The following is a 27,508-nucleotide window of genomic DNA, read 5'->3' as shown; positions in this document are numbered from 1 at the left end:
TCCAGACTACTCCCTATTTCTTATAACAGGCCTGGCTTCCTCTAGATAACCAGTCCTAAAATTATAACTATAGCTGAGATGGAGACAGAAGTTTTACAGAGGGCTTCCCTACTCAGAATCCTGCAGAGAAAGGAAGTCTCTGCCGTCTCTCTGGGTGATTGACAGTTTGTCGAGCAAATCAGCTCTCTTCCCCCTCACTTCTGGTTCAATAAGGGTGTTACCCCATCACATACTTCACATCTAGCGCAATTGCCTCCGTAGATGCTGCATTACAGTGCTTGTTATTCCTGTTTGTAATGATTAATCCTCTGCATTCATATTTGCTCTCATTGCAGTTAGTAGGAGGACCATGGCTCTAAGAGCATGTGGCTTGATAATTTACAGGAGGCTACAGGCGGGATCCCCTTCTTCTAAAGTCGGTGACAACATTGAATACCTTCTTCTGCAGACATCCTATGGCACAAATCACTGGACCCCTCCAAAAGGTGATTGTTCCAATAACGCTAAGAAATCAACGCTAATGTTCCTTGTATCCAAGAACCAGAGACATTACAGAATGTAAAGACCTCTAAGGGCAAATAGTCTAATGGCTACCAGTCTTTTGGGGCAACTGAGACAATTAACTATATTAGCACCAGAGCTGTGTCACCCACCTTTTATCGAACTGCGTGCACCTTATCCTGCACTGAAGCTTGGGCAATGGCTAGACTTGGGTTTGCATTAGCCCAAGCTCTATGATGAGTAGAATGGGCATAACTAAATGGGAGGGAGGCAGGCACTGGCAATGCCCTGGGGCGTAGTACAGAGGCTCATCACTAAGGTTAAGATTTTGTCATGGGCAATAATCAGAAATTCACGGGAGCCCGTAACCTGTCTGTGATGTCACTAAAAATAACCGGGTCGGGGGAGGAATAACAGCTGGAGTCCTGTTGGGGGCTGTGGGGAAAACTGATAGGCCGAGCCCCCCGCCATGGCAGGGACACAGCCCCCATTCTGGAGCTGGCAGCAGTTGCAGGGCAGAGGCACACAGTCCCAGCTCCAACTCCCGCCACAGGTGTACAGCCGAGGAGGGGGCCCATAGCCCTCACTGCAGCCCCGGCTATGGTGCAGGGGGTGCAGCCCCTGCTGCAAGCCACAGGGCAGGGGCACACAGCCCTTGCTCCAGCAACCACTGTAAGCTGTGGGTCTGGAGTGCATGGCCCCAGATCTGGCCCCAGCTGCAGGCCAGGGGCGCATAGTTCTGCCTCCAGCTGGCTTCAGCTGCTGACAGTTGAAGCTGAAGAAGTCACAGAGGTCCGGTAAAGTCACGGAATCCATGACTGCCCTGACCTCCATGACTAAATCGTAGCCTTACTCATCACTCAAGGTGAATGGCAGAGAAGGCATTTGGTTAAACCTCCCTCAGACACTGGCGGTGGGGAGTATTCAATGCAGAAATAACTTTTAACTTTCAGATTTTATTCTCTCTTGATAGTTCTGGATATCCCAGACACGATGCCGCACACACTGACCACACCTAGATAAATTTTTATTTTGTACAGTGCACTAACCAAAACTATCTCGTAGCATAATCTCAGTGCAACTCTGCCCCATATAAAGAAAAAGGTATGCAAACCTCTCCCCGGATCCTCTGAGCCAAAAACATTGGTAAGTAGAATTTGCAGTGTGCCTGAAAGCCAACACTCTGGACTGCTACCATCCACTGCGTAAAGGGAGTTCCATGATTGAGCATTCCTCATCAAGAATGCCCTGACATTAGCCACAAATGTTCCAGCTGATCCTAGCTGCCACAGTATCCCAAAGGGATATAGAGGCACTTCAGATAGCCAGGAGCCACACCATTTAGGACTTTTTAGGTCCATACCATTATGGCAACTTTTAATTTTGTCTGGAAACAAACTGGTAGCCATTGCAGATCCTGGAATACTAAGTGAATGAGCCATTGCGTTCTGCAATATCTGCAGTTGCTGAGTGGGCTTCAGACATAGGTAGAGCACATTGCACTGATAGAATCTGGAGGTGATGAAGTCATGGATAAAAGTGGCAAGGTCCAGGTTTGAAAGAAAAAGTCATAACCATTTTGCCAAGAGCACCTGGTTGGAAAAGCCACTTTGGGCCACCGCTGTTTTTTAATCTTTTAAAAATAACTTGTGCAGCTTCCAGCCCCATTGTATCACTTTGTACTTCCAAATACCAAAAGGCAGGCTGAGCTCTGCTTCATCGTCTCCGGATGCTTTGCTTAGCCTACCAGCATCAACTACATCTTCTGTGATGTGAGTCCCAAGTTCAGCTAAATACTTTGAAAACTGACACTGTCAGCTGAACCTGATGAGTAGACAGATGTAGAGCTAACTGTCCTCCCACAGCCTAATGGCATGACAGCCTAACCCTTTAAATGGATTGGGTCTCAGATGGGGAGTCACTGGAGAGCAGGGAGCCCCGGTGTGATGTACTCTCATTGGCCTTTCATGCACAGGCTACTGCATGTTGTACCATCTGAAGCTCACCATCATGCTACAGCAGGACTTCATGCAGGTGATGCTTTCAATACCACATCCCCCATAGCCGCCTTGCATGCGTACGTAAAAGGAGGGGAAGGTGTACTGAGCTTTATAGTACACATGGCAGAGATCTTGGGACAAAGGCAGAATGATCCCACTCATGTCTCTGGTTCTCGCTGGGGAAAAAGAGCAGAGCCACTTGAGGGCAGCTCTGGACTCTGCAGGTGTTGTGCACAACACCCTGTGATCAGTCACACTGAAGGCTGCAGATCCAGGGGCAGAAATCAACACAGACTCCCTCACCCAGATTTTCAGAGGTATTAGGCTCCTAACTTTAACTGATTTCCCTTTGAGGATCTGGGTCTTTGTCTTTCCCCATCATCAGGTGTGGACCAAAAAAAACCTATAGCTGTCTCTATAGCAGGCCTAAAGACAGGCTGAAGGGAGTCCAGAAAACATGTTCACTCCTGATAATGCCACAGCTGTCTTACCATTACTTTCACCATAACCTTCCTCCATTTCCTTGGCTGGGGTAGTCGGTGTCATTGCCCATATGCCCCTTGTGCTTAAGAAGGGTGGATGAAAAGCATCTGGATTACTGACTCCCATCAGCATGGTATCTGAGCTTCAACAAAATGATATAAGGCAGTGTTTTCAACCTAAATAAACTTGAGATGGTGGTGATAGGGAGAGGGAAATTATTAGAGAAACTGGTACATCAACCTCTGCCTTTCTGGAGGATGTCTGCTATCAGATTATCAAGTTAGTGCCCACTACTGGGAGCCTGTTTGTCCCCTTGCTGATCCTAGACTTGTAGTTATAAATAGTGGTATGAAATGAGTCTTTCCCTCTATATATGGCTGGGAGGCTGCACATCCCATTACAGCCCTCTATTTGAAACCAATAGAGTTACACCATGAATGAATTGAGCCCTTTATATTGTTTTCCTTCTGAAAGTTACTTTGACTCCCAGTTGCATGTGCTTTTCTGAGCTGATGCCTGGTTTGTTCTATTTATGTTCCTGTCTGGAATTTTCATGAGAAAACTAAATCTGGCTTTTCTCAGGGAAAGTAAAAACAACTTGGGAATGTTATATTTATCCCTATTTGAAATGGCAATTGTGATCCTGAGGAATCCAGAGTGAATGGAAAGAACTAGAATAGTAACATGTCTGGCTAGAGGGCTGGCTTGTAGAGGGAAAGAGAAATACCCTTATTCCAAGCTGCTGCATGCCGCATACTGTCATCCCATTGCAGCGATATTGGTCTTACAGCTACACAGCAGCTTCCATCCAAACCACTTCAGAAACATTACTAACTGTGTGTGTATATCTAGTATTCATAATCTCTTGATTCACCACTGAAATGCAGCCACATGTAGGGGAGGTGAATCACAGCTCCTCTTTAACACTGCACAGCTACACTAATAATAATTATTTTGTATCAACATACAAAAAATTTTGGGACAAGAAGTGAAGAAGAATTCCAAATCTGATTCAAACTGCCTGGGGAAATGTAGGTAGGCGTAATGTACCCATGTTGGATCCAGGACACGGGCTAGCACCCTTATCTTATTAAAAATGCCAGGGGGGTTGTTAATGATCATAAGTGCTCAGGACCACGCTTCCATGTCTCGGATGAAAGATGGCACTTCCTGCGCACAGTGCCCACAGCAGGCCAATGGTTCACTACTGATTCAGAGGAAAGAGCATGTCCTACTGACCCATGAAACCAGGTGTTCCTTAGAGGTCCTTCACCCAAGTATTGACCTTGTCCAGATTAGCGTGGCTTGTGACATCTCATAAGATGATATAGCAGCCTTCTTCCTTCATCAGTTCCCTTTTTGCCAGTCTGTGAAGCAGTCTTGGTGGCTGACTGCTTAGATGCCCTGGGCAGGAAGGGAAGCCTAGTTTTATTCACTACTCAGCAGTTTTCATGTTTGGATATAAAACAATGATGAAAACTGAAGATCAAGTGCTTGGTGCTGCCCTTCATGAGCATCAGGCTTGTTGACTTCCTCATTCTGGTTCCTGAGGGCCTGCTTATGCATCCCTTTTGTTGAGTAGTTTGTATTCATGGGAGACATCCCACTGACTTTGATGGGCTTGCTTGCTTGATTAAAAGATGCAGAATCAGGCCCTAAGCCACTTAAGGCACAGCATTAATGAATCCTGTTCTCCTTAGCCAGAAATATGGTCTCTTCATATGGGACTTTGCAGGTGTACAGGGCTCCGATAGGAACACAGAACTGGAAAGGAGGAGAATAACATGGGAAGAGATTTCTGGCACATATAGGGCACTGGGTGCTGATTGGCAGTGTCAGCATATGTGGGATGAACACTAATCCTTGAGATGGACATAAAAAGGTTTGAAATGTAATGTGTGTTCTGCAATCTCTAATGCAAATGGGTCTAAACGACAGGACACGTGAGCCGTTCTTCATGGCAAATGAGATACTGCACATGTGTTTTCCCTGTTGCCAATTGAACGAACACAATCAGAACAGCCAATTTTCTTCTCAAAAACTTATTTTTCTCCCCTCCCTCGGCAGGCCATGTGGATCCAGGTGAAGATGACCTCCAGACAGCCCTGCGGGAGACACAGGAAGAGGCTGGACTCAATTCCAGTCAGTTCACCCTCATTGAAGGGTTTAAGAAGGAACTGCAATACATCGTCAGAAGCAAACCCAAAACAGTCATCTACTGGCTGGCAGAAATGAACGACTGTAACACAGAGATCAAGCTCTCAGATGAGCATCAGGCTTTTCGTTGGCTGAAGCTGGAAGAGGCCTGCAAATGTGCTGAGTATAAGGAGATGCAGGCAGCATTCAGAGCTGTGCATCAGTTTCTTTGTTCCAAAGCGTAAATGCTTTCATGGAAGGAAATGGGGACTTTTAAAGAAACCTGGGCTGCTCTTTAAACAAGAATAAAACGGGGGTTGTGCAGAAATGTAAATTTTACACCAAGCTGCTGTATGGGGTTAAGATACTCTGAGCTTCTGTGGAGCTTGTGCTTTTACCTTCCCTAGGTTATCCTAGCTCATGTAGAGAAGCATGGTCTGATCTAATCATGAACCAGAGAGCTCTGAGATCAAATCCCTGCACTGACGATCACTCCCCTTGTTGCTTTTGTCAGGTCACTTACGCCCTGAATTTCAGAAGTGCTGAGCAGCCACAGGTCCTATTGAAAATTGAATCCTTGACCTCTCCTGACAGCAGAAGGACGGTATTGAGAAAGGGAGCATAAGGAGCATTTTAATAATAAAATACAATTACAAAAATTAGGTCCTGAGTTTTGAGCAGAAGAGCAGTAGCCAGAACTGCTGGGCTCTATTCCCAGCTTCGCTGACTCCTTCTGGTAACTTGGGCAAACCATTTCATCTTTGCCAATTGTAACATGAGTTGTATTTCCTTACCTTGTACGTTTAAAGTTTGCAAAGTTCTTTGAGAGCCTGGGATGGAAGGTGTTAGAGATGAACAAAATTTAACTGATAATTTCAAACTCCCTCTGCTATTTTTGTTGTCTCTTATTTTGGTCTGTGTCTCACCCGTCGCAGGTCAGCAGTATATTATACACTTGGTCTTGGTGGCATAATGAGTCTATGCCTACATTGAGCAGAGGACCTTCTGCTCTAGAAATCTAAGCTAATACTGATCTCCAGTAGCTGTGATAGTATCTATGGGTTGCAGTCCCTAGTGGGTAATGTGGTTGCTTGCCGTTGAGCATGTCTGGCATTCCATGCAATAGCTGGCCGTGCTAGGCACACACAAGCTAGAACATTAGAGGTGAGAGCTAGAATTAACTCTTGTCTCTGGGCCTTATCTCACAAGGTGCTAAGCCACTGAACACCTTTATAAAAAGATATAAAGGTATAAAAAGATCTTCTGTACTTTCCACAGTATGCATCCGATGAAGTGAGCTGTAGCTCACGAAAGCTTATGCGCAAATAAATTGGTTAGTCTCTAAGGTGCCACAAGTACTCCTTTTCTTTTTGCGAATACAGACTAACACGGCTGCTACTCTGAAACCTGAACACCTTTAGCTCCCACTGACATCAGTAGGAATTGAGAGCACTCAGCTCCTCATAGGATTGGGACCATTTTATCTCTACAGGATGATTTGCACAGATACAGCAGTGCATTGTGCCTTAGCAAGAGAAATGACTTCAATTCTCCTGATATTTTTTTAAACTCAGCTTTATTATGAACACTGTTTCAAACCAAATGCCAGCGAGTGATGAAGAACATGTGGGGGGTGTTGTGTTAGTAACTGTCAGAACAATAAAAGAGCAAAGATTTTTTTTTTTTTTTTTTTTAAAGAAAATCAATCCATAAACAAGCAAGAGAAAATGACTAACAACGTGTGCTGTTTCACAGTCATATTTTCATTATTTTTCAGCTTCTGCTTAACCAACACCATGTAAACAATGGCATTGCTTTGTTTAAGTGCAAGAATATATATTAAACAAGAATATAGAGCCATTTTCAAGTAACCCATTCTACTCAGTCAACAGTGGTGAACAGCCATTGTCCAAAACAAAAAGTGCGGTATTAGCTGAAGCCATGATTGGTAGCTGCATGTTAATGGCACTGCTCATGTAGCATTCTTTAAGTGCTTTATGATTTGGAGGGATGAAAAGTGCTGTAGAATTGTAAATTAGTGTTGTGTACCAGGAATATAAAACTCTTGGTGAGTCAGCTACTCTGCCACCAGCTGGTTTGCAATGGTTCAGGATGGAAAGGTGGAGTGCGATGTCTTTTATTTAGAAAAAAGAAACTGTTCTTCCTTAATATTTTAGGGGGGAACTTCAGCAAATGGCTGGAGAATGTCTGGGACAATCATTTTGGTTTTGGCTGCTGAAGGCGGAGCTGATAAGTGACACATTCTCTTATGGCCAAAGTCACTGAGCAGCTTTTTGAGCGCTTAGCTGGCTTGGGGATCCAGGTTTCCATTTTAAAGTCAAATCAAACCTGCCAGGATTTGTTTATTCACCTTTCCATTTGACTTGGAGGAATAACATTTCTTGTGTGATCAGTGGTGCTAGAATCCAAAGGAAAGCAAAAGGCAAGGAACATTAGAAACCAGCCAGGCACTCTGTGGTTACATATGGGTCTCCTTACAGAATAAATCAGAACTCTTGAGAAAGGTTAAGCACTGTGCATCGCAACAAACAGAACACAATTTGCCCTGCTTGCTACAACTTTGTGCACATCATGTGATTGTTCTCAAGTGTTAAACAGTGTTTGCTGGTTTTTACCAAAACCATTAGGCTACTGAAAAAAATTCACTAAGGACAGATTGTTCCCAGTGGGAGTATCTTAGCAGAGGGCATTATAGCATAGAAGCAATGGGCTCAGTTAGTGCTGAGGTAGCCCATCTAAAAGTTAACATTATCAAAAAGGGGAGTGACGGTCCCATCCTTCCACTCAATCAGTATTTCCCCGTGCTGCAAGGAAGGGGAAGGAGAGTCTGGAATGCTGCGTTGCCAGCTGCCTGCTGTCACTGTTAATGGAGACTGCTCCTGTAAGCCAGCTCTGCTGCAGCTCTCTGGGTAGCTCTTCAAAGCAGAGAGCTTCTTCTTCCTAGAAGGACAGAAAAAAGTGGGACCAAAAAATCAGTTTTTTCACCTAAAATTTCATTTATATCCAAGGTGGGCAATGCCCTTCTCAACAGATTTAGTAATTGTATCTGCCTGCCACTTGCTTTCCCATGTGAATTTAGAGCTGGATCAGCAGCTCTGGAGCCTGAATTCCTTTATCCCCAGAACAGGTATGCAATGGGTGGCAGCAGCAAGCTTCTCACACAGACCGGCCCCTCTCTGGGTATAACGTGATCAAAACAGGAGAGGGAGAAGACTTTACCAGCTGCATTTTGGAGGGAAGGAGGGATGAAGCAGCAAGAGACCAGAGAGGAGAAGATTATACAGTAGAACCTCAGAGTTACAAACTGAACAGTCAACCACACACGTCATTTAGAATCAGAAGTACAGTAACTCCTCACTTAAAGTTGCCCCGGTTAACGTTTCGTTGTTATGTTGCTGATCAATTAGGGAACATGCTCGTTAAAAGTTGCCCAATGCTCCCTTATAACATTATTTGGCAGCCACCTGCTTTGTCAACTGCTTGCAGGAAGAGCAGCCCATTGGAGCAAGCTGGTGGGGGCTTGGAACCAGGGTGGGCCGGCAGCCCCACATCAGCTCCCCGCTCCCCTAAGTTCCCTGTATGGCAGCCTCCCAGCAGGCTATCGATTGCTGGGCAGTTCAGCTGTCCCTCCCCCAATGCTGTGTGCTGCTCCTGCCCTCTGCCTTGGAGCTGCTCCCGGGAGCCTCCTGCTCGCTCTGCAGTTGGGCGTAGAGGGCTAAGAGGGGGACTAATGTCAGGGTTCCCCCCTCCCCCTGCTCCTGTACTGCACCTTATCTCCACGGGGGGGCAGGACAGGGCTCAGAACAGAGGGATCTTGCTGGCAGCTGCTGTCTCAACTTGCTGATCCACTTAAAAAGGCAGTGTACTTAGAGTGGGGTCAGGTTTCAGAGTAGCAGCAGTGTTAGTCTGTATCCGAATCTCCCCACTGTATTTTCCACTACATGCATCCGATGAAGTGAGCTGTAGCTCACGAAAGCTCATGCTCAGATAAATTGGTTAGTCTCCAAGGTGCCACAAGTACTCCTTTTCTTTTTTTAGAGTGGGGTCAGCGTACTTTAAAGGGGCAATGTGTGTCTCTCTCTCACACACCGTGTGTATCTCTGTCTCTCTCTGCCATGCTGTCTCCCTTCCCTCCATTCGTGCTGCCTTGTAGAGCGTGAGGCTACACTAACAACAATGTGTTAACCCTGGAGGACTCAGCCGAGTGCTAGTTCATCATTCAGCCGTAAGGCATTCCCTGGGAAATATCCCCCCCTCTGACTCCACCACCTCAACCAAGCTTCACAGTCATCATTGCTGTGTACAGTATTAAATTGTTTGTTTAAAACTTACACTGTGTGTGTGTGTGTGTATATATATATATACACACACACAACTTTGGTTGGTGAAAAAAATTTCCCTGGAACCTAATCCCCCCTATTTACATTAATTCTTATGGGGAAATTGGATTTGCTGAACATCGTTTCACTTAAAGTTGCAGCTTCCAGGAACAGAACTACAACGTTAAGCGAGGAGTTACTGTATGCAATCAGGCAGCAGCAGAGACAACAAAAAAGCAAATACAGTACAGTACTGTGTTAAACTCCCTTTAAAAAAAGATTTGAGAAGGTAAGGAAACTGTCCTGGTGCTTGTTTCCTTTAATTTAAGATGGTTAAAAGCAGCATTTTTCTTCTGCATAGTAAAGTTTCAACGCTGTATGAAGTCAATTGTTCAAAGGACACCCATAACATTTTGTTCAGAGTTACAAACAACCTCCATTCCTGAGGTGTTTGTAACTCCGAGGTTCTACTGTAGTCCAAGGGGAGAGATGACCAGAACGTGGACAAAACTTTCAGAGATGGGGATGGGAAGGGGTGGGGGCCTGCATGTGGCCTGGAGGTTGATATGCTAGTACACTTGTGGCTTTCAGGCCTTTAATTGCACAGCTGTGACAACAGTAAAGCAGCTAAGGGAGAAACTTCGTCCCACTTACTTGTTGTAACGAACATTCAGTGTCAGTATAATCAGCCCCAATATAAATGCGAAGGGGCTGAGGACTAGCATGGCTGTCTTCCAGTTGGTGGCTGAAATGGAATCAAATTGCATGTTCACACACATTTTCCTCACTTAACCCCTTTGCTCTGTTATTCTTTCAAGAAAACCCCCTGTAATATCGCTCCAGACTAAAATGGACTGTTATAGCCCCATCAAGAGTAGCAGAGAATGTGGGTGGGGGAGATGACTTATGGGTGGTCTCCTTGTTCATGGGGTCATGGGCCAGCTTTGCCATATGCTCAGGGCTGCAGTTTTACAGCCTGTCCCTGGCAGGTTTCTCCCCCTTTCTCAGAGAGTAATGAATGTTCAAAATTCTTTGCCCCACAATCCAGAGTTCTGGGATGCAAGGGGTGGCAGGAGCAAGGGACAATGACTGTTGGATATCAACAGTAAGCTCAGGGTGGAATGGGATTCAGCACTCAATCATAGTAACTTTTACTCCCATGCCGGGGGTGCAGCTGATCCCTAGGAGGTATTTCTCCCCCAGGAGGAATTTCTCCCCCAGGGCATACAGCAGGCAGTTGCATGAAGGGGGGTGCTTTAGTTCTTTCTGGAGCACTGAGCAGCATCAGCATCAGATAGCACCAAGGGGGTGGGGGGCATATCCCACAGGATCAGTTTCCCGTTTGTAGGGAGATGAAGGGATATTGGTACCCGCACTCCACCCTGTCTTTTCCCTTTTCTCATTGGTTGTTTCAACATACCTGTAGACCTGGCCCCAGCACCTTTCCCTCGGTGTCCAGGTTGATTTTTAAATTGGCCAGGCACCTCTGCGAGGGTGGGGAAGGAGCAGAGATGCACACATTAGTGGGCTGTACTGCCAAATAGGAGGGAGAATTGCACTGCATTTTCCTTTCTCTTTATGGCTACACGTTCGTTGCAGGACCCCTTGCTATCAGGGTGGGAAGAGCTTGGGAGTCCTGCTGACGTGCCATCGTGCTAAGAGTGGCTGTGTGCTACTATAGTTCTGACTGTAGCACATCTGGGGCAGCCATAGCCCCACTTCAGTGCACTGCTTCCCACTGCCAAGACAAGCATCACAGCGGTGTGACGTGACTGGGATCAAACTGCAGCCGCTGCTGCTCTTCAGACACGTGCATTCAGGAAAGCAAAGTACCCACCCTCCTCCATTGCTAGAAGCATCTGGTGGCTCCATGGTGGAGGAACTGTGCTGTTAAACTCAGCCAACGTGGAGGCAGGCAACTCCAGCAGAGAGCCCTTGGAGCTGGTGTGGCTCTTTGCTGAGGAACTGATGGTTTTAGCTTAGAAAAAAAGAACAAAGATGCAGACAGTTAGTGTTTTTTCTCTATACAGCACCCTGGGCTTGCGTGTCCCGCAAAAAACCACACTGGGACAAAGCCTGTCCTGGCTTATTTCTCCTGCAGCCTCCCTGAGGCAATTTGGATTGCATGATTTGCAAGGGCCCAATCCAGTGGGGCCCTCCATTTTCATGAATTTCAAATGTAACTGAGAGCGCTCAGCAGCTTGCAAGATCAGACCGGTGGTCAGGGCAGAATTTGGCCTGTGCGCTTAGACGAGGTCCCTGTTCTGAGGAACATCCAGTCTAAGGAGGATGGGCACTGTACAAACCAACCGTTAAAAGATCAAGCACGACGGAGAGTACAGGCAGAATCAGAGCTGAGATACACACACACACACGCCCTCCCGACATGTTAAATGACTGGACGTGGCCAAATTGATGTTAAATGATAGGATATGTTGTCTATGAGCATTACTGACAAGTGAAGTAGGCACAAGCTTTTCAGTTCTCAAATGCTGGTGATTAAATATCAGAGAGCTCTAAGCACCAAAGACTAGGGGAGTTATTTCGGGTGGTCTGGGGGTACATGACTAGCATACTGACCTTGGCACTGGGCGGCAAATCAGAGCGGCAAATCAGAGCCCCCTTTCCCTGTTCTTGATCATCAGTCTAGACTGGGTAGCAGAAGAAGAGGAGGTTCCCTGCTTCTGGGATACAATTGTTCCATTAGACGCTGCTGTGGGAGCAGAGGTGACATGCCAGCCTCTCCGGAGAATTTGCAGTGTGTATAACCAGGCGTGATGCTATTACACCAAACAGTGTAAGGAATAAAAGGAGACCTGCACTCCAGGGGTGACAGCTTCATTGTCTGAATGAAGAGTTGGGGGGGTCCAGCTGGTCTTAGTCTTGGAGAAAGTAAAGGGATTGTGGGGAAAAAGGGACTAATTTACCAAGCAACTCAAACAACCCAAGAGAAGAGTAAAGCCTTAATATCAGGAAAAACCTTGTGACAGTGAAATAGTGTCCCCAGGGGAATGGGTAGGAACCATTACAGAAAGCACTGGAACATTCACTGCATGTCCCAATCCTTTTGTGGACCCTGGAGCTGAAGAGTGGGGAACGGATGTGATCTCCATGTATTTAATTCTGTGGACAACTTTGTAAGGAAAATGTTCTTGTCATGAACCCACCTCCCAGTTTATAACCCAAATGGGCTGAAAGGAAGGAGGAATCTGATTGGATGGTGAGCTAGCTAATTATCCACACTGCTTCTTACAAAAGATCCTGGAAACGCTACCAACATCTGATATCTATTGCTGAGAGCTAGCCTAGAGTTTAGACACTAGAACTAGCGAAAGCACAGAAACATAGAAATGTAGGACTGGAAGGGACCTAGACAGGTCATTTAGTCTGGTCCCCGGCACTGAGGCAGGACAAAGTATTAGCTAGACCATCCTGAGAGGTGTTCGTCTAACCTGTTCTAACATCTATTACTAAGACGGCAACAGTCACTTAAAAGCAGTGCTCCCATTTTACAGATGAGGAAATTGAAGCACAGGGAAGGTAAGTGACTTGCCCAAAGGTACCAGAGCAGAGTCAGGTTTAGAACCCAGGTGATCCTGGCTCTCAGACCTGCGCTCAGGCCAGCGGACCATATTGTCTCCAGTCTCTAGTAAGAATGGTGATGCCAAGGGACCCACAAGGATTTTTCTAGCTCCTTGGCAGGCTGCCTCTGGATTCTGGATTAGTTTCTCCTTCTTAGAAATTAACTCTGACTACCACATGAGCTGCACTGCCCAGCTCCCTGAGGTAGGACCAGGGACAGAGCTATGAACTCATAGCCAGTAGATTACGCTTTGTTTAAAATCATAAAGAAAACTCTCCCAATAGCATTGCCAGCTCTTGTGATTTCATCACAAGTCTTGTGATTTCTGGTGTTCGTCTTTAAGTTCCATTATGTAGAATCATCTACCCTCAGCCTTTTTTCCTTTTTTTTTTTAAACATAAAGTAAGTTTCTCATGATTGAAGAAGGCTTGAAAACGTGACCTAAGGGCACCCTAAAGGCCCACAAACCAGAAGGCAAATAAGGAGAACCCCAAAATTATCAGTATGAAATATCATGATTTCAAAGATGATCTCATTATTTTGGAGGGCCCAGCATGAGGTTTGAACATCTGGGGTTGGCAATATTGAAACAACCAACCTCCCCCCACTATTCTGATTTTCTAAAATCAGTTACTTTTCATTGGTTATTTCCCAATTCTGATATCATGTGTGACCCTAAGAGCCTCTCAGTGCCAACTACTCTGTATCAGCAACTCGTCAGGCCTGACAAATTCACTACACCTATCACACTACTTTCATAATATTTATCCAAAAAGTGTCCTGTAGGGTATCAAATGAAACACACTGGTCATTACTATTGCTGTGAAATGTATGTACTGATACTGTATAAGGAGTTCTATGGGCCTACTAAAAATATGTTTTAAACTATGTAACAAGGCACAGTTGACAAACAGGTTTTTCTGCCAGACAAAGCATGTTTATTCACTTATCCCTGTCTCCAAAGTAAAATTAAGCATTGGAAGCCAAATACAATAGGAGCTACATTTGCATTCCCAGTTAACATAAGGATGTGATGTCAGCATGGGAAGACACTGGAGACAGAACTGCAGGCGTTTGTCCTATCACTGGGGTGCAAAGACAATTAGCATTGGAGCATAGGAGGAAGACTAGAAGGACCCCTCTTTTTTCCACCACTGAAGGAACAAAAAGGACAGTGCTTTTTGTATCCATGAATGGTGGATCCCTGCCTTGTGGGTTGATGATGCTGGAAGGAAGCTTTATGTGAGAAACAGCTTTAGACGGGGATTTTAGCTTGTTAAAATCAGGTTTAGACTCTAAGAAGCATATTATACCTTTTGTTTCACACGTAGCCAGTCGTTCTTACCATCTCTTAAAATCGGAATCTTTGTTAATAAACATATTTGTTCTCACTAGAAATAAATTACAGTGCTGTGTGGTTATAAAGGGCCTGATCCTGAGTTGTTCCAGTCAAACTGTGTGTACTCTGTCCCTCCTGGTAAGTCCTGTAAGTGCCCAGATGGGCTGGATGCTACAGAGGGGGATAGAAGGGACTGGTGTGTGTCTGTCACTAGCCTGCACAGAGCGGGTGAGGTCTGCAGAGCCCTGGAAGGCAGGGCTTGTCAATGGCCAGGGGCTGTTTGTTTCAGGGACCTGTGCTACAGCAGGCATGAGGCAGAACTGCTTCATGGTAAGGGCAGGTAGTGGTGAGGTGGCCTCACAGCCCTGAGTACCCCCAGGAGCTTCACAACGAGCAATACCAACTTCCACTTCTTCCCCTTCCTTGCTGGGGTTAGGGTGCGGTGGTTTGCAATCTAGGAAGATCAGATTAGATGATCGTGGTCAGCAGATCACAAGAGTGAGGCAAGACCTGTGATTTCATCAGGGATGAGTGAACTAGTTGGGACTGAACAGAGAAAGAGAATTCTCTGCAATCTACTACTCTGAAAATTCAATCAAGCTTTCTTTTCCTTTTCTTTTTTTTTTTAAATAGCCTCTCAATAATGCAGGTAACTTAAAAAAAAATAGACTTTTTCTGATCAGTCCAGAGTAGGAGTGTTATGAAAGAGGAGGCAGTTAGTCTGGGATTTTAGGGCCCATCCAGTAGTAGGAAGTATCAGAAATTCCATGAAAGAAAGCCTGACTTTAATGAAATGGCCACCCCACTTTTAGCAAACCCCAAAGTTTCAGGCGATTCAGAGAATATTCCAAACTATATGGTGCTCATCCCCAAAATAGGTTTTAAACTATGTAACAAAGCAAGTTGACAAGCAGGGTTGTCAGAAACCTTTTGACAAAAACCTTTTGAGGTTTGCCCATCACTGGTTTTATATATTGATATATAGGGACCCAAACCTCTGAAGTGCTGAGCACCTATAATTTGCTGCTGAAATCAATGGTAGCTGAGGGAGTTTGGGATGTCACTAAAGCTTCTCAGTATCTTGTGGACCAGGGCCAGAGCAATCATGCATGAGAATGATTTTACATGAGCTACAAGCCTGTTAAGTCAGGTGTTAGATGGATTCTAGGTGATGGATCCCAAAGAGTAAATAGGTTGCTAATGTTAAATCCACCTCTTCTTACTTTCGTGAACCCACACCAATGCATCTACAGCTTCCTGCATCAGGTCACCAAGCCTGGGAGCCACTGTGGGGCTGACAGCACAGACAGTTTCATCTGACAGGGTCTTCCACTTGCTGAATTTGTCTTTCTCCCGGGACACAAAGACCCTATGGCCTTGCTTCACGTTGAGATGCAAGCCCAGGCCGTGCAAGGTCAAGTGTCCCTTCTTGCTGCAAGCCCACGTTTGGCGCGCCGCGTCCCCGCATGGCTCCAGGTAGGCTGATGCGAACTCCTGCGGCTTGTGGATGGTCAGGCACTGTTTGGTTTTAAGGCTGACGATGGACTTTGTTCTGGGGTCCCACCTCCACTGCTGCTGCTGGGAGTGCAGCTTGCAATCAGCCAGGCTGATCTGGTCGCTATCATGGTGGGTGACCTGGATGCATTTTTCCAGCCGGATGTTCTTTATGAGGAAGCTTTGCCCCTCTGATACTGCAGTACAATCAAAGCAGAGTTTAGTACCTTACATGCACAAGACAAACACACTTCTGCAGAGCATCAGTCGTTAGCTAATGCCTAGGAAAAGAGAGACTCTTAGCCTACTACTTGTTGCTGCGTTTTCATATTCTAGATAAGAAAGAAAAAAATAGCCACACTCAAAGCTAATAGAAATTTTTTTTTTTACAAATTTCACAACCATTTTTTGAATTTCTATGAAATTTTCAAAAAATTGGAAAATATCAGTCAGCTATAGAGCCAATGAGAAATCTCCGAAAATTTGATGATTTTTTTCCTATCAGAATTAAGTTTTTCCTATGAAAAATTTCATTGAAATTCAAAAAATGTTGACAAGCCTTAGTTAATCTCACTTAGTACTTCACTGTGGGTCACTACGCTGGGCTCTGTGGCTACTTCCTATGGCAACAGTGGAAATAAAACGGTAAGCCTTAAAAACACTGGAAATGATTAGATAAGGTGACTCACAACTATTCAATCAACAGTACAATTATTGCATCCAGTATCACTGCGCAGATGTCAGGGTTCCAGACCTGAGAAGTCCCAGGCAACTGGGTTACCCACCTAGTGATGGTCCATAGAACTGCCCTATAATTCTCTCATAACTGTAGGAAGACAGCCCAAAACACAATACTGTTAGCTTTTGAGCTTCTGTAGTGATCATTTTTTGCAATGAGCAACAAAGGTTCTGGGACCTTTAAGTGGTAGATACCAGCCAGTCAACCGAAAGGATTGCATCTGTATTCATTCCAAAATCAACCATAAATCTGACCCACGAGCATCCTGAAATACCCTTTAAACACTCTGCCATACATCTCTAATAGATGCATCTCTTCTGCGACATAAAACATATTATGTCCCTACCAAATTTTGAATGATAATTTGGTTTTGAAGAGAGAGGTATGGAAACAAACATTTCAGATTCTCACCACATTTCCCCTAGGTCATTTATATAATATTTGTAACTTTAAGAATTTGATCATTTATTCCCTCAGTGGTGAAAAATTCTCACATTCACCTCGAGAGTTAAAACCTGCAAAGCCTGAAGGAAAAAGTCTGAAATGTGAAGAGCAAGAAGGAGACTGAAAGATGACTTTAGAATGGAATCCTGATAATGATCTTAACACCTTCCTCTGCAGAATTTCCCCTCTTGGTACAAAGAACAATACTTTTCATTGGCACCAAGTGACTAACTCAGTATGTGAAGGGACAGAGTGACAATGCAAAACAAAACTTCCAGCACAGCAGGGTGCGAAGGGAAACAATAGATTAAAGAACTGTTAGGTTTGCTTGTAGGAAACTCCAGTCTCCTGCTAGACTACATGTCTAATATTGTTTGTTAATTCAGGAAAAAGTACTAAGGGACTTTCTGGCTGTTCCTGAACCTACCGAGAAGAGAATGGACGGAGTTCACTTTTCAGCTTCTAAAATGTTATTTCATTTAAATATTAATAAATTAAATGCTTAATGCTGGTGAACAAGGAGGGTTAGAGAGGCCTACACAGTGAAGTGCTCCGTTTATCCATAGACGGGTTACAGTATGGTCCACAGCAGAGTAAGTATCTCTAGAGCCCTGCGCGAATACAAAATTTGTATCCACATCCAATCTGCTATCCACAAATTTTTTTTCAGGAACAGTGTAAATGTATCCAGTGAATGGCACTTGATATCAGCTTGTTTGTTTTCTCAGTGATGCAGCCTTCCTCCCTGGTTATGAGGAAAACGAATGAATAGGTTTCCCCAGTCACTTACCCCTCCTCTCAGTGGCACATGTATCCCCGGGACATGGGCCTTTTTGTAAAGCAGGGAGGGAAATGATTGCAGCAGCCCCTTGCTAAGGTATTGGCAGCAGGAAAGACACGGTGACCAGAAATCCCAGTTTGGCTGTGATAGTTTCAGGCTTTTACAAATGGCCCCAGTAACCTCATGACCAAGCCAATTTCCCAGAATGTTCTCAGGCCTTGAGAATTGAGGTAGTCATTTGCAAATCATCTAACCCCACCAATGCACAGCTGTCATCAGGGTCAAACCGTTGGAACTAAAGTGAGCAGGAGCTCCAGCCAGCCTCCACAGCTGCCCTGTAAGTCATCCAGGCAATCCCAGCAAATTCCAAAAGCTGCAGGAGGGCTCCTCCAAGACTCATTGCTATGCTTCTGAACAGCTCTTGTGAAACTGCAGCAGGTCCTGAGGACCTCCAGAGCAAGCTATGAGACTCATGTCAACCAGTTGGTGGATGTAAATCACTATGCTTACGCTGCTGTCAGGGCTTGAACCCAGGAACTGCAGTTCTAAAAGCAACAGCCTCAAATGCTTGAGTTAAAGGAATAACTTCCTGTATTAGACTCATACCGTCTTATACAGACCAGCCACTAGAAGTGGGGGACCAAGACCCTCCCCTAGCGTGGGTTATATACTTCTCCCACTTTGAGAAATTTATCTCCAGTGTCTGAGATCTAGCAGAATTCAGGGGAACCCCCTTTCTATAAAGATGTGTCTTGGGCTGACAGTGAGGCTGGTGCAAAGGTGGCATAAAGCAAGCATAGTTCAACCTGGGGAATACCCCTACAGGCAGAAAGCTTCTACCCCTCCCAGGCCCTGCGCTGGCCCTGCACCACCTTTGCAGCAAATCTGGGCATTGTCATAATGTCAAGGGTAACTACACCTGTATTGCACCTTCATGGTCCTTTGACGGCACCCACTAAGGTTCCCAGCTCTGAGCTGTCACTTCTCTTGGGTGGAGACCCGAGTCTCTCTCCCTCCTGATGGGAGTTTTAGGGCTTCACATCTCCCTGCCTTACACTGTCATAACCCCAGTGAGCCTAAAGGCCAGCACTGGTGCATTGCTTTCTCTCCGAGGGCTATGATCAGAGTACTGTCAGCAGTTACAAGTTACCACCAAGCTCTTTCTAAGCCAGCACCTTTATTTATAAGGTAAAAGTATTACAGAGAAAACATCAAAAGCATCAAACAGATATAAACACACACTAAGCATATCATGAATCACCCCTCAGTCTTATGGGGCCCTAGTAGGCCAACGTTTTCCCAGTCCTTCTGCAAGGTTGGGGGCCCCCTTGAACAGACGGTCTTGTCTGTTTGCTGGCTCAGAAAGAAGGCCCTGAGTCAGTTTAATATATATCCAGTTTTATATCCAAAATCTTCTCTTTGTCTGCTGGTCTTTTGAAAATCCAGTTTGAAACAGTCTGTATGAGCCTCTGGGTGGGGGCGGGGGGAGTGCCCTTCTGGGAGGGGTTTACCTGAATCACCCACCACTGCTTCTGGTTCCTGGAGGAGCTGGGGTAAACCCTCCCCCGAGTTGCATACAGTCCCTGGCCCACAGTGATCCATACACTTAACACAATGCGGTCCCCAATCATACTGCATGGGATTGCAATATTCATCACAGGGGCATTCCAAGACAGAGGTGGACTGGAGAAGGAAGGGGTGGGAGCATGACTGCAATGGACCTGCACCCTTGCAAAGCCCCAAAGGGACCAATGAAGCAAAGGTACCTCCTAGGGCAGCCCTTGGAGTTGCCTCAGCCTGCACTGGGCCCCCTGTAGCTGCTGAATAGGGACATACAAACAGCTCAGAGGTGAATCTACCCCTGTGTCTTTCTGCCTCTTCCATCACACCTGGTAATAGACATGGCAGCTGAAATGCCATGGCAATTTTATGGCCGATGCATGAGGCAGAATGAATCCAGCTCACTCTCCTGATTATTGGGCTAGAGTCTCGGTTGGTTTAAAGCAGCACTGCTCCGTGGAAGTGGAATCATGCCAGGTTACATCAGCTGAGGGCCTAGCCCCTGGCACTCAGCAAAGAGATCAGGAAGGACTCAAACCCAGAAGAGAGGAGGGCAGTTCTACAGGATGGCTGTTTTGGTAGCTGCCCTTTGGGCCTTATCCAGCAGTTGTGACACAGATAAGACTCACAGCAAAGTCAAAGGACTGTTTGCCAAGCCAGGAGGGTTTTGTTTGTTTTTAAAGTGCCTCCATTTGGAAGACAGCAGTGGAAAGCCCGGTTGTAAAAGCAAACGCAGATTCCTAAAGCTCAAAGTCTGAAGGTTAATGATATAGGGGAAATAGTTAAATATTAGCAATTGGAGAGCACAGAAATTTGGATCCAGATTTCAAACCCCTTTAGGGCATAAGACAAGTGCTACATGGGCCTTGTGCATGCTCTCTGAACAGGGGCGGATGTTACCTTTTCATGCTTAGCTGCTTAGTTATAAGGTGGCAGACAAAGAGAGGGAGAGAAGATATCATAATAACAAAGAGCACTAGGTTCCAAATAGCAGTCCCAAAGGAAAAACTGTACTTCGGTGTAACCCTCGCCCTCAGCATACCAGCATTATCCAAAGCATAGGGTGTGTTCTCTTGAGGGTGTGAAGCACCAGCTGCCAGGGCAGGCTCTTACAGATCTTTCAGCTGTTCTCCAGAGTCTCAGCTTTTGTTTAAAAGAAAAAGTTAGTCTCTAACTATTATGGTTGCAGAGAAAACCTTCAAAATGTGACCCAAATGAACTCATCTGAGTTTGCAGAGAGCCTGAAACATAGCTGTGAAGCGTGAACTATCCCGTCCATTTCACTGGATGCAGATGTCAAAGCATGTAAGAAAGGAGAGGAAGGATCATAGTGTCGAGAACTAAAATAAGGGCACCCCCTTAACAAACCATGCCAGAATCAAAGGAGGGCATGGTGGTTTCATTTTCCTGAAGCAGGGCTGTAAACACCACAGTGTTTTAATACATGTGCTTGCCCATTCATGTTTCAAGCCCAGACAGAGAAACACACAGTCACAGAGTATTTCTAAGAAAAACCCAGCAGGCAGCTGGTTAAACACTCATAACCATCAAAGGCTTTTGTGGTTAATACAATCTCTGGAAAATACTACCAAGGCAGGGCTGCCATTCCCTGTTGACAGCTCCTTATGCCACAGGTGAGTCTGTGGCCATTTCTCTTATAGCTCCTCTACAGTGAAATTTGCCCCTGTGCAAAGCCCAGCACAAGGTTTATGTGGGGATTAAGTCCTCTTTTGAGGACGTTAAGTAGTGAATAAGCCCTGTACTGGTCCCCTGCACAGAGGTCAATTTCATCCCTCCTGTGGACGCTCAAACAGCCCGTCACCTGTAACCCTTCTGCCAGGTGGCACCAGCAGCAACCAGGGCTGGGGTTCAATACCTAGGGGTTCCTTTTCAACAATACAACATCGAACTGGCTCGAGCCCCCACCCAGTAACCTGGGAAAATTACACACCACCCCTGGGTGCCTCTGAGAGGCAATATTTCCCCTCTTGCAGCACACAGTCTGAGTGTAGAAAAGACATTTTTAATGAAAGGAGGTAAGTAACTCAGCGTTAATTAGGGAAAATGCTACAAGCAGGATTCATAAACCTAAAACTGTGAGCAGGACGCCCACCCCCGAGTGCGTGGGGCAGGGTCTTTTGCCTCGTGTTCTTGAGATCTACAACCAAAAGTTCCTTTTCTGTGCCCTCCTCTGCTCCCTCACCACACCCCACTCACAGTGGTTGTCCTTGGTCAGTGAGGACCCAGGGTTCAGAGGTGCATCTGTGTGAGTTCACCTCCCACCTGGGAAGAAAGCACCTTGCTCGCTCCACAATCTGAGCCGCTCGTTCGCCAGCCGACTGTCAGTCACCTTCTGCTGCCACCTGCCACTCTGCTGTGACCTCGGACCAAAAGGGTAATTCAGGCCTTGGGACAGAATGAGCCTGACATCCCTGCATTAGGTCGCCTCTTAGGCCTGGTTTACACGGCAAAGCAACACGCACAGCGGAAGTGTGAGGTCTAGAGAAGTGCTCATCGCCGCGCTGTGTAGACAAACCCTAAGGAGTACATCTTCCAACGCGCTGAACAGGAGGCTCAAGTGAGGCGCGTATTGCTCCGTCCCTGATTTCCATAGATCTAAGCTGCTGCCTCACATCCAAATATACCGCTGGAGCTTGCATATGGCAACAAGGCCACACAATATGCCAGTGAGGTAGGTCAGAAGAGTTTTTACCCATTATAGAGAGAGGTACGTGAGGCACAGAGAGATGAAGGCCAGAGGTAGGGGACTAAGACCATAGATAAACAGATAAATAGGTGGTGTGATTTTCAAAAGGGCTGAGTACTAGCCATACCCATGCATGGACCCTAATGTATACCCAGGGTTCCAGGCAGGCTTACCACTATATCTTCACGCCCATGTTTAGTTATGCTAGTTAAATGAAAGCTAGCTCGGGCATGCTGGCCTAGGCTGCAGTCATACCTTCAATTGCAGTGGCGACATACCCTAAGGAATAGCCTCGCTCGGCAAGGGTTATTTCAAGAGTGCTATTTCAGCTACTCAATACAGTAATGATCTCTGTGTGTATATAATATCTGCTGCAGTTTCCACGGTATGCATCCGATGAAGTGAGCTGTAGCTCATGAAAGCTCATGCTCAAATAAATGGGTTAGTCTCTAAGGTGCCACAAGTACTCCTTTTCTTTTTGTCAATACAGTAAGTGCAATGGGAACTTTACTACTGGTTTCAATAGGAGCAGAGTCAGGACAATGTGGAGCCCTTTTGAAAACCCCACCACAGATTCCTTCATGCCACGGGGAAGGAGGTCTCACGTGAACCCAGTTAACAGCAGTGAGTTATTCACCCAATTACAAACAAGGGTTTTCTCATTTTAAAAAAAATTCTGCACACAGACCTGGAGGCTCAAATCCCCAGCTCTCCTGCAGGGGATTTCCAGTGAACAACATTGACCCAAAATTCTCTGCTGGCATAATTCCATTGATTACTCCCCAGCAGAGAATTTGAATACACTTGAGTTCTGGTAAATGAAAAACACTTCCTTTGCTGCACGCAGCAGCAGGAGCGGGGGGTGGGGAGGGATTTTAAGATGCCAGCAGGACAGGACTGTATTAGGGGTGGGGGAGAAATAGGCTGCAGATAGGAGAATGTCTGGTTTCTTAGGCCCTGTTTACACTACAGAACTGAACCAGTTGTATTGAATAAAGAACAGGAGGACTTGTGGCCCCTTAGCGACTAACAAATTTATTAGAGCATAAGCTTTCATGGGCTACAGCCCACTTCGTCGGATGCATAGAATGGAACATATAGTAAGAAGATTATATATATACACACATACAGAGAAGGTGGAAGTTGCCATACAAACTGTAAGAGGCTACAGAGTAGCAGCCGTGTTAGTCTGTATCTATAAAAAGAAAAGGAGGACTTGTGGCACCTTGTCAACTGTCTAAATGGGCCATCTTGATTATCACTACAAAAGTTTTTTTCTCCTGTTGATACAAGCTCATCTTAATTAATTACCCTCTTACAGTTTGTATGGCAACTTCCACTTTCTCTGTATGTATATCTATATATCTATATATCTTCTTACTATATGTTCCATTCTATGCATCTGCTGAAGTGGGTGGTAGCCCACAATAACTAATGCTCTAATAAATTTGTTAGTCTCTAAGGTGCCACAAGAACTCCTGTTCATTTTGCGGATACAGGCTAACACAGCTGCTACTCTGAAAGTTGTATTGAATGGGTTTAAGCATTCACCTAGATTGTTTTCAGTTGCACCACCATCTGGGTACATATCCCATAATTCTTGACTCGCTCCCAGACACAGTGCATTCTGGGAGATATTTTGGCATTGTCAGCCCTGAGAGAATTAACTAGGGTTGCCACCTGGCCAATATCTGACCAGCCTGACCGTTTTTTTTTTAATGGATTTGCCAGTTGCCAGAAAAATAATTTACGGGGGTTTTTTTACGTGTATTTAAAGATTGCATTATTATTGCAATACACTGGGGTATCTAATGTTCAAAGTTTGTGTCCAGTAAGGATGCTGTAGTGTTCCCACTTCTGCAGTTCAAGTGGTAGATCAAAACTGTTGAAAATACAGCAGCTGTTAGCCCTCCAACAGTGAGAGAGGGTGTGAGTCACTATCAGCGGCTGTGGAAGGGGGGCGGGAGGATGCAGAGTTGCCTTGTGGTTGGGGTTTGAGTGGGCTTGTTTTGAAAGTAGGGGAGGTGGCATATTTTTTTTTTTTTTTGCATTTCAAGGGTGGTAACCCTAGAACTTACTGATCTGTTTCAGCTTGTCTGTGTGCTGAACTGATTCAGAATAAACCTATTAAGCTTTTGCTGGTTATTAAACCTGATGAAAGGTCATTTGTTCAAGCTCGTTAGACCATTTGGGGCATTTGGGTGTGTCTGCAGAGTGTTTTACAAATATTGGAAAGGCTTTAATCTGGGTAATTTCTCTGGTTTAGACTAGTGGTAATGCTCTGATATTCTAAACTGCGTGAGGTGCCCACTTGTGATTTGTACTCTCACAACTAAACCAGTGGTGGCTGCAGAGAAACAGGTCAGATAAGAACCAGGACAGATCCAGACCTGCTCCACCAGAACTCAGCCAAGGAGTTCATTTCCCCTTTTATTTTTTCTTTCTGCTTCTGCCTCTGAGCTTCCAGGTTCCATCTGCAGTTTTTCTGTCCCTAGAGCTGCAGGAAGAGCTGTATCCCAAATCTCCTGTTCCGAAATCTGTTCTCCTGAGATTTTGCACCCACTCCTGCAGACTGGTGATCTTTAGATGGTTTGAACTTTTGCTCATTCAAGCTGAATCTGTACCCTGGCCACTCCGACTATGATGCCTTTTGATTTCTCTGCCCTACATTCTTAAGGACTCGCTGTGCGCAGAGCTCATAGAATCAGCAGCCAGTGGCTACAGCCTAGGACAATGTTGCTGTATGCACTGTGTTCTCCCACAGAAATTTGACTTTTGTTCTCTCCCGTGTTGATTTCGGGTAATTAAAACCAGGGCCCATTTAAGCAAATCTGGTGCCCAAGGCAAAGCTCTTCAATGAGGGCTTGCTTTCTAAGCCCCGAGATTCAGTGATGACTTTTTCCCAAATTGCTCTCCTCTCAGCTAGGAGTCAGGGTAGCTCCTACCGAGGTATAAGGGTGTGTACTGTTTCTTTAAAAAGCTACAGCAGGAAGGAATTGGGGGTTAGGGAAAAGCTCTATAGCAGTGGTTCTCATGTTGGGGGAGCCTCAAAAAGGAAAAGGTTGAGAACCCCGTTCTAGAGTGAAATCCACAGACAGAGAGCGAGAGAGAAGCATGAGGAACCATGTTGTTTTTCTTTATTCCAATAAAGTTCCTTGGTCAGTGTTAGAAGAAAGCAATGCTTTCGGTGATTCTTCACTTTTGTCCCACAACAGGAGCCTAGGGAGAATGTGTCTTGAACTGGGGCATGCATGTTTATGGCTGGTGTTAGGGTAAAAGTGGATAGAGTTTTCCTATCAAGTTGCAGTGGGGGAGGTTTAGATTGGATATTAGGAAAAACTTTTTCACTAAGAGGGTGGTGAAACACTGGAATGCGTTACCTAGGGAGGTGGTAGAATCTCCTTCCTTAGAGGTTTTTAAGGTCAGGCTTGACAAAGCCCTGGCTGGGATGATTTAACTGGGAATTGGTCCTGCTTCGAGCAGGGGGTTGGACTAGATGACCTTCTGGGGTCCCTTCCAACCCTGATATTCTATGATTCTATGATTCTATTATTATGATGAAAATAGGAAATGGTGAAAGCGGGAGGGGGTTGCTCTGAGGCTACCCAGCCCGGGCTGGGATAAATGGGAAAATGTCCTTTATCTCCAAATGGTTAATGTTACTATCACTTCAGAGCTCTCAGTCATCACCAAGCAGAGTGCAATCCACATCCCATGCTATTACAACATGATCTGTAAGTCAACCAGCTTGGATTTCAGCCTGTCCCGGATGGAAGGGGAAATCCAGGCTGGGGTTACGCAGGACAAAAGGCATCAGAGTTTGGCAGCTACGTTCACTATGCAAACGGCTGGAGAGGTTCATCCATTATAACCCAGAGCCCCTTGGTTGATCTACAGCTGTATTGGTCCCTGCTCATTTTACTAGTGCCTGTTTTTGAGTGGGGACATGATGCTTAAGGTTCCCCCCAGTTTTAACTCTTTACTGCTCCCCAACATCACACAGACTACATCACAGTGGTGGCCCTCTCTGACCTAGGGATAGGGCATCCTTTGGAGCTCATCGCTGCTGTTCTGAGTGACAGCTGGGAAGGATCTCAAAAGTACTGTGAGATATTCCAGCCCTGAGCATGCTATGCAGATAGCTTTCCTTGTGGCTTTGCAAAATCTTGTTAGGCAGGCGGTGGTCCTACAGACCAAAAGTCGGGCTGGCTTGGGTTGGAGTCTTGTTATGCCTGAGCTCCTCTAAGCTCCGGGGTGAATGGGTTTGGTTCCTCTCTGCAAACAGCTGTGATTTCTGTCTGCAGTTTCAAAAATTAACGAATTGAAAGAAAGTATCCCTCATGAGCAACAAGAGCTGTAGTCCTTCAGGCTCTAGTAGTTAAGCATCTTCCCCAGCACACCCTGAACACTCATACTAATTCATTGCATTCTGACAAACTTTTTCAGATGGGGAAGCTGAGGCACGGGACAGTTAAGTGACTTACCCAAGGTCAGAAGCAGAATTAGAACCTAGGAGTTCTGCCTGCAAACCACTAGCCAGCAATGCCTCTCAACACCCAGTGCAGCTGGGACACCATTGGAAATGCTCTCTGGCCTCATGGGATGCATGTCTGCTTACGACTAGAAATGGTCACTCGATGTATTTAAACCCAGCTGTTGTTCAATGCTATGTGGAGAGGCACCTGCAGAATAACACATTTCACTGCTACTGGATTTAGAGCTTTACAATAAAACAAATACAGACTCTACAGTAGCAGCAAACTGATCTCAGGTCTACGGGGCAAAGGGGTTCTTGTTTGGCTATCACCAAGAAGAAAAACTTACCCTGTAGCAAAGGAAGGAGGCACATCCAATGCAGGCTCCACTTGAAAAGCTCCATTGTTTCCCAGCAACAAAGGGGGAAGAGGAGCCCCTGAAAAGAATGATCAGGACTGGAGAGTGGGAGCTGGTTTGTTTTTCTCACTCTTGTTTTCATTCAAAAGCAACGACAAAGGAAAAGAAAGAAAGAAAAAAGTCCCCACTTTCTGTTTTAGCACCGGAGGACTGGCAAAGAACCAGCTTCCAGCCACACTCTGCTCAATTCCTGCTTCCAGAGGATCCTGCTGCTCCAATCAGGGGGCTGTCGCTCCCATGCCCAGCTGGGAATTGCGGATCCCTTATGGGAAATTGTATGACAATCCAGACCAGGGGAAACGGACCAGCAAAGCAGTCAGAGGCCATAAAGTTCAGCTCCTCAGCAGCTGCAGTTGCTTAGTGGGCAACGAGGTGAGAATACTAAAGAGGCTGGGCTGGCCAAGGATCCGGAGACAGGCTTAGGAGTAGAAAGGGAGAGTTCAGACAAAGTTGCCGGAGCAGCCAGTTTCCCAGTACTCAGGGCAGTTACTGAATGCTGCACACTGAA

At 45.7% G+C, this 27,508-nt stretch overlaps 2 protein-coding genes across 3 annotated transcripts in view; one reads left to right on the top strand and one right to left on the bottom strand.

The window, feature by feature from the left end:
• The window catches only part of NUDT2 (nudix hydrolase 2), a 10,500-nt gene extending 3,678 nt beyond the window's left edge, over positions 1 to 6,822 (top strand). Inside the window, exons 2-3 of the mRNA XM_073343384.2 lie at positions 336 to 485; positions 5,052 to 6,822. Of these exons, the coding sequence (XP_073199485.1) occupies positions 350 to 485; positions 5,052 to 5,365 (450 nt within the window). The 5' untranslated portion in view covers positions 336 to 349 and the 3' untranslated portion in view covers positions 5,366 to 6,822. The remainder of the gene's footprint in view (positions 1 to 335; positions 486 to 5,051) is intronic.
• On the bottom strand, positions 6,678 to 27,508 carry LOC140911085 (uncharacterized). 2 transcript variants are annotated; one of them, XM_073343382.2, is made up of 6 exons: positions 26,932 to 27,508; positions 15,606 to 16,073; positions 11,298 to 11,438; positions 10,881 to 10,946; positions 10,115 to 10,205; positions 6,678 to 8,081 (listed from the first exon to the last, which is right to left on the bottom strand). In XM_073343382.2, the coding sequence occupies exons 1-6, from the start codon at positions 27,080 to 27,082 to the stop codon at positions 7,877 to 7,879; spliced, it is 1,122 nt and encodes a 373-aa protein (XP_073199483.1). In that variant the 5' UTR covers positions 27,083 to 27,508; the 3' UTR covers positions 6,678 to 7,876. The 2 variants fall into 2 exon arrangements, with proteins under 2 accessions (XP_073199483.1, XP_073199484.1); XM_073343383.2 differs by lacking the exon at positions 10,881 to 10,946.

The sequence above is a fragment of the Lepidochelys kempii genome, chromosome 5 (assembly GCF_965140285.1).
Source record: "Lepidochelys kempii isolate rLepKem1 chromosome 5, rLepKem1.hap1, whole genome shotgun sequence".
NCBI classification, from domain to species: domain Eukaryota; kingdom Metazoa; phylum Chordata; order Testudines; family Cheloniidae; genus Lepidochelys; species Lepidochelys kempii.
Note: the sequence above shows the minus strand (reverse complement) of the source record. Positions and strands in the feature narration are given on the sequence as shown.

Coding starts and splice junctions, on each gene's coding strand:
- LOC140911085 (XM_073343382.2), bottom strand. CDS start 27,082: ATGAAAACAAGAGTGAGAAAAACAAACCAGCTCCCACTCTCCAGTCCT. Junction 16,074..26,931: donor CCTCCTTCCTTTGCTACAGG/GTAAGTTTTTCT, acceptor ATTGTACTGCAG/TATCAGAGGGGCAAAGCTTC. Junction 10,947..11,297: donor GCTTCTAGCAATGGAGGAGG/GTGGGTACTTTG, acceptor CCACCCTCGCAG/AGGTGCCTGGCCAATTTAAA.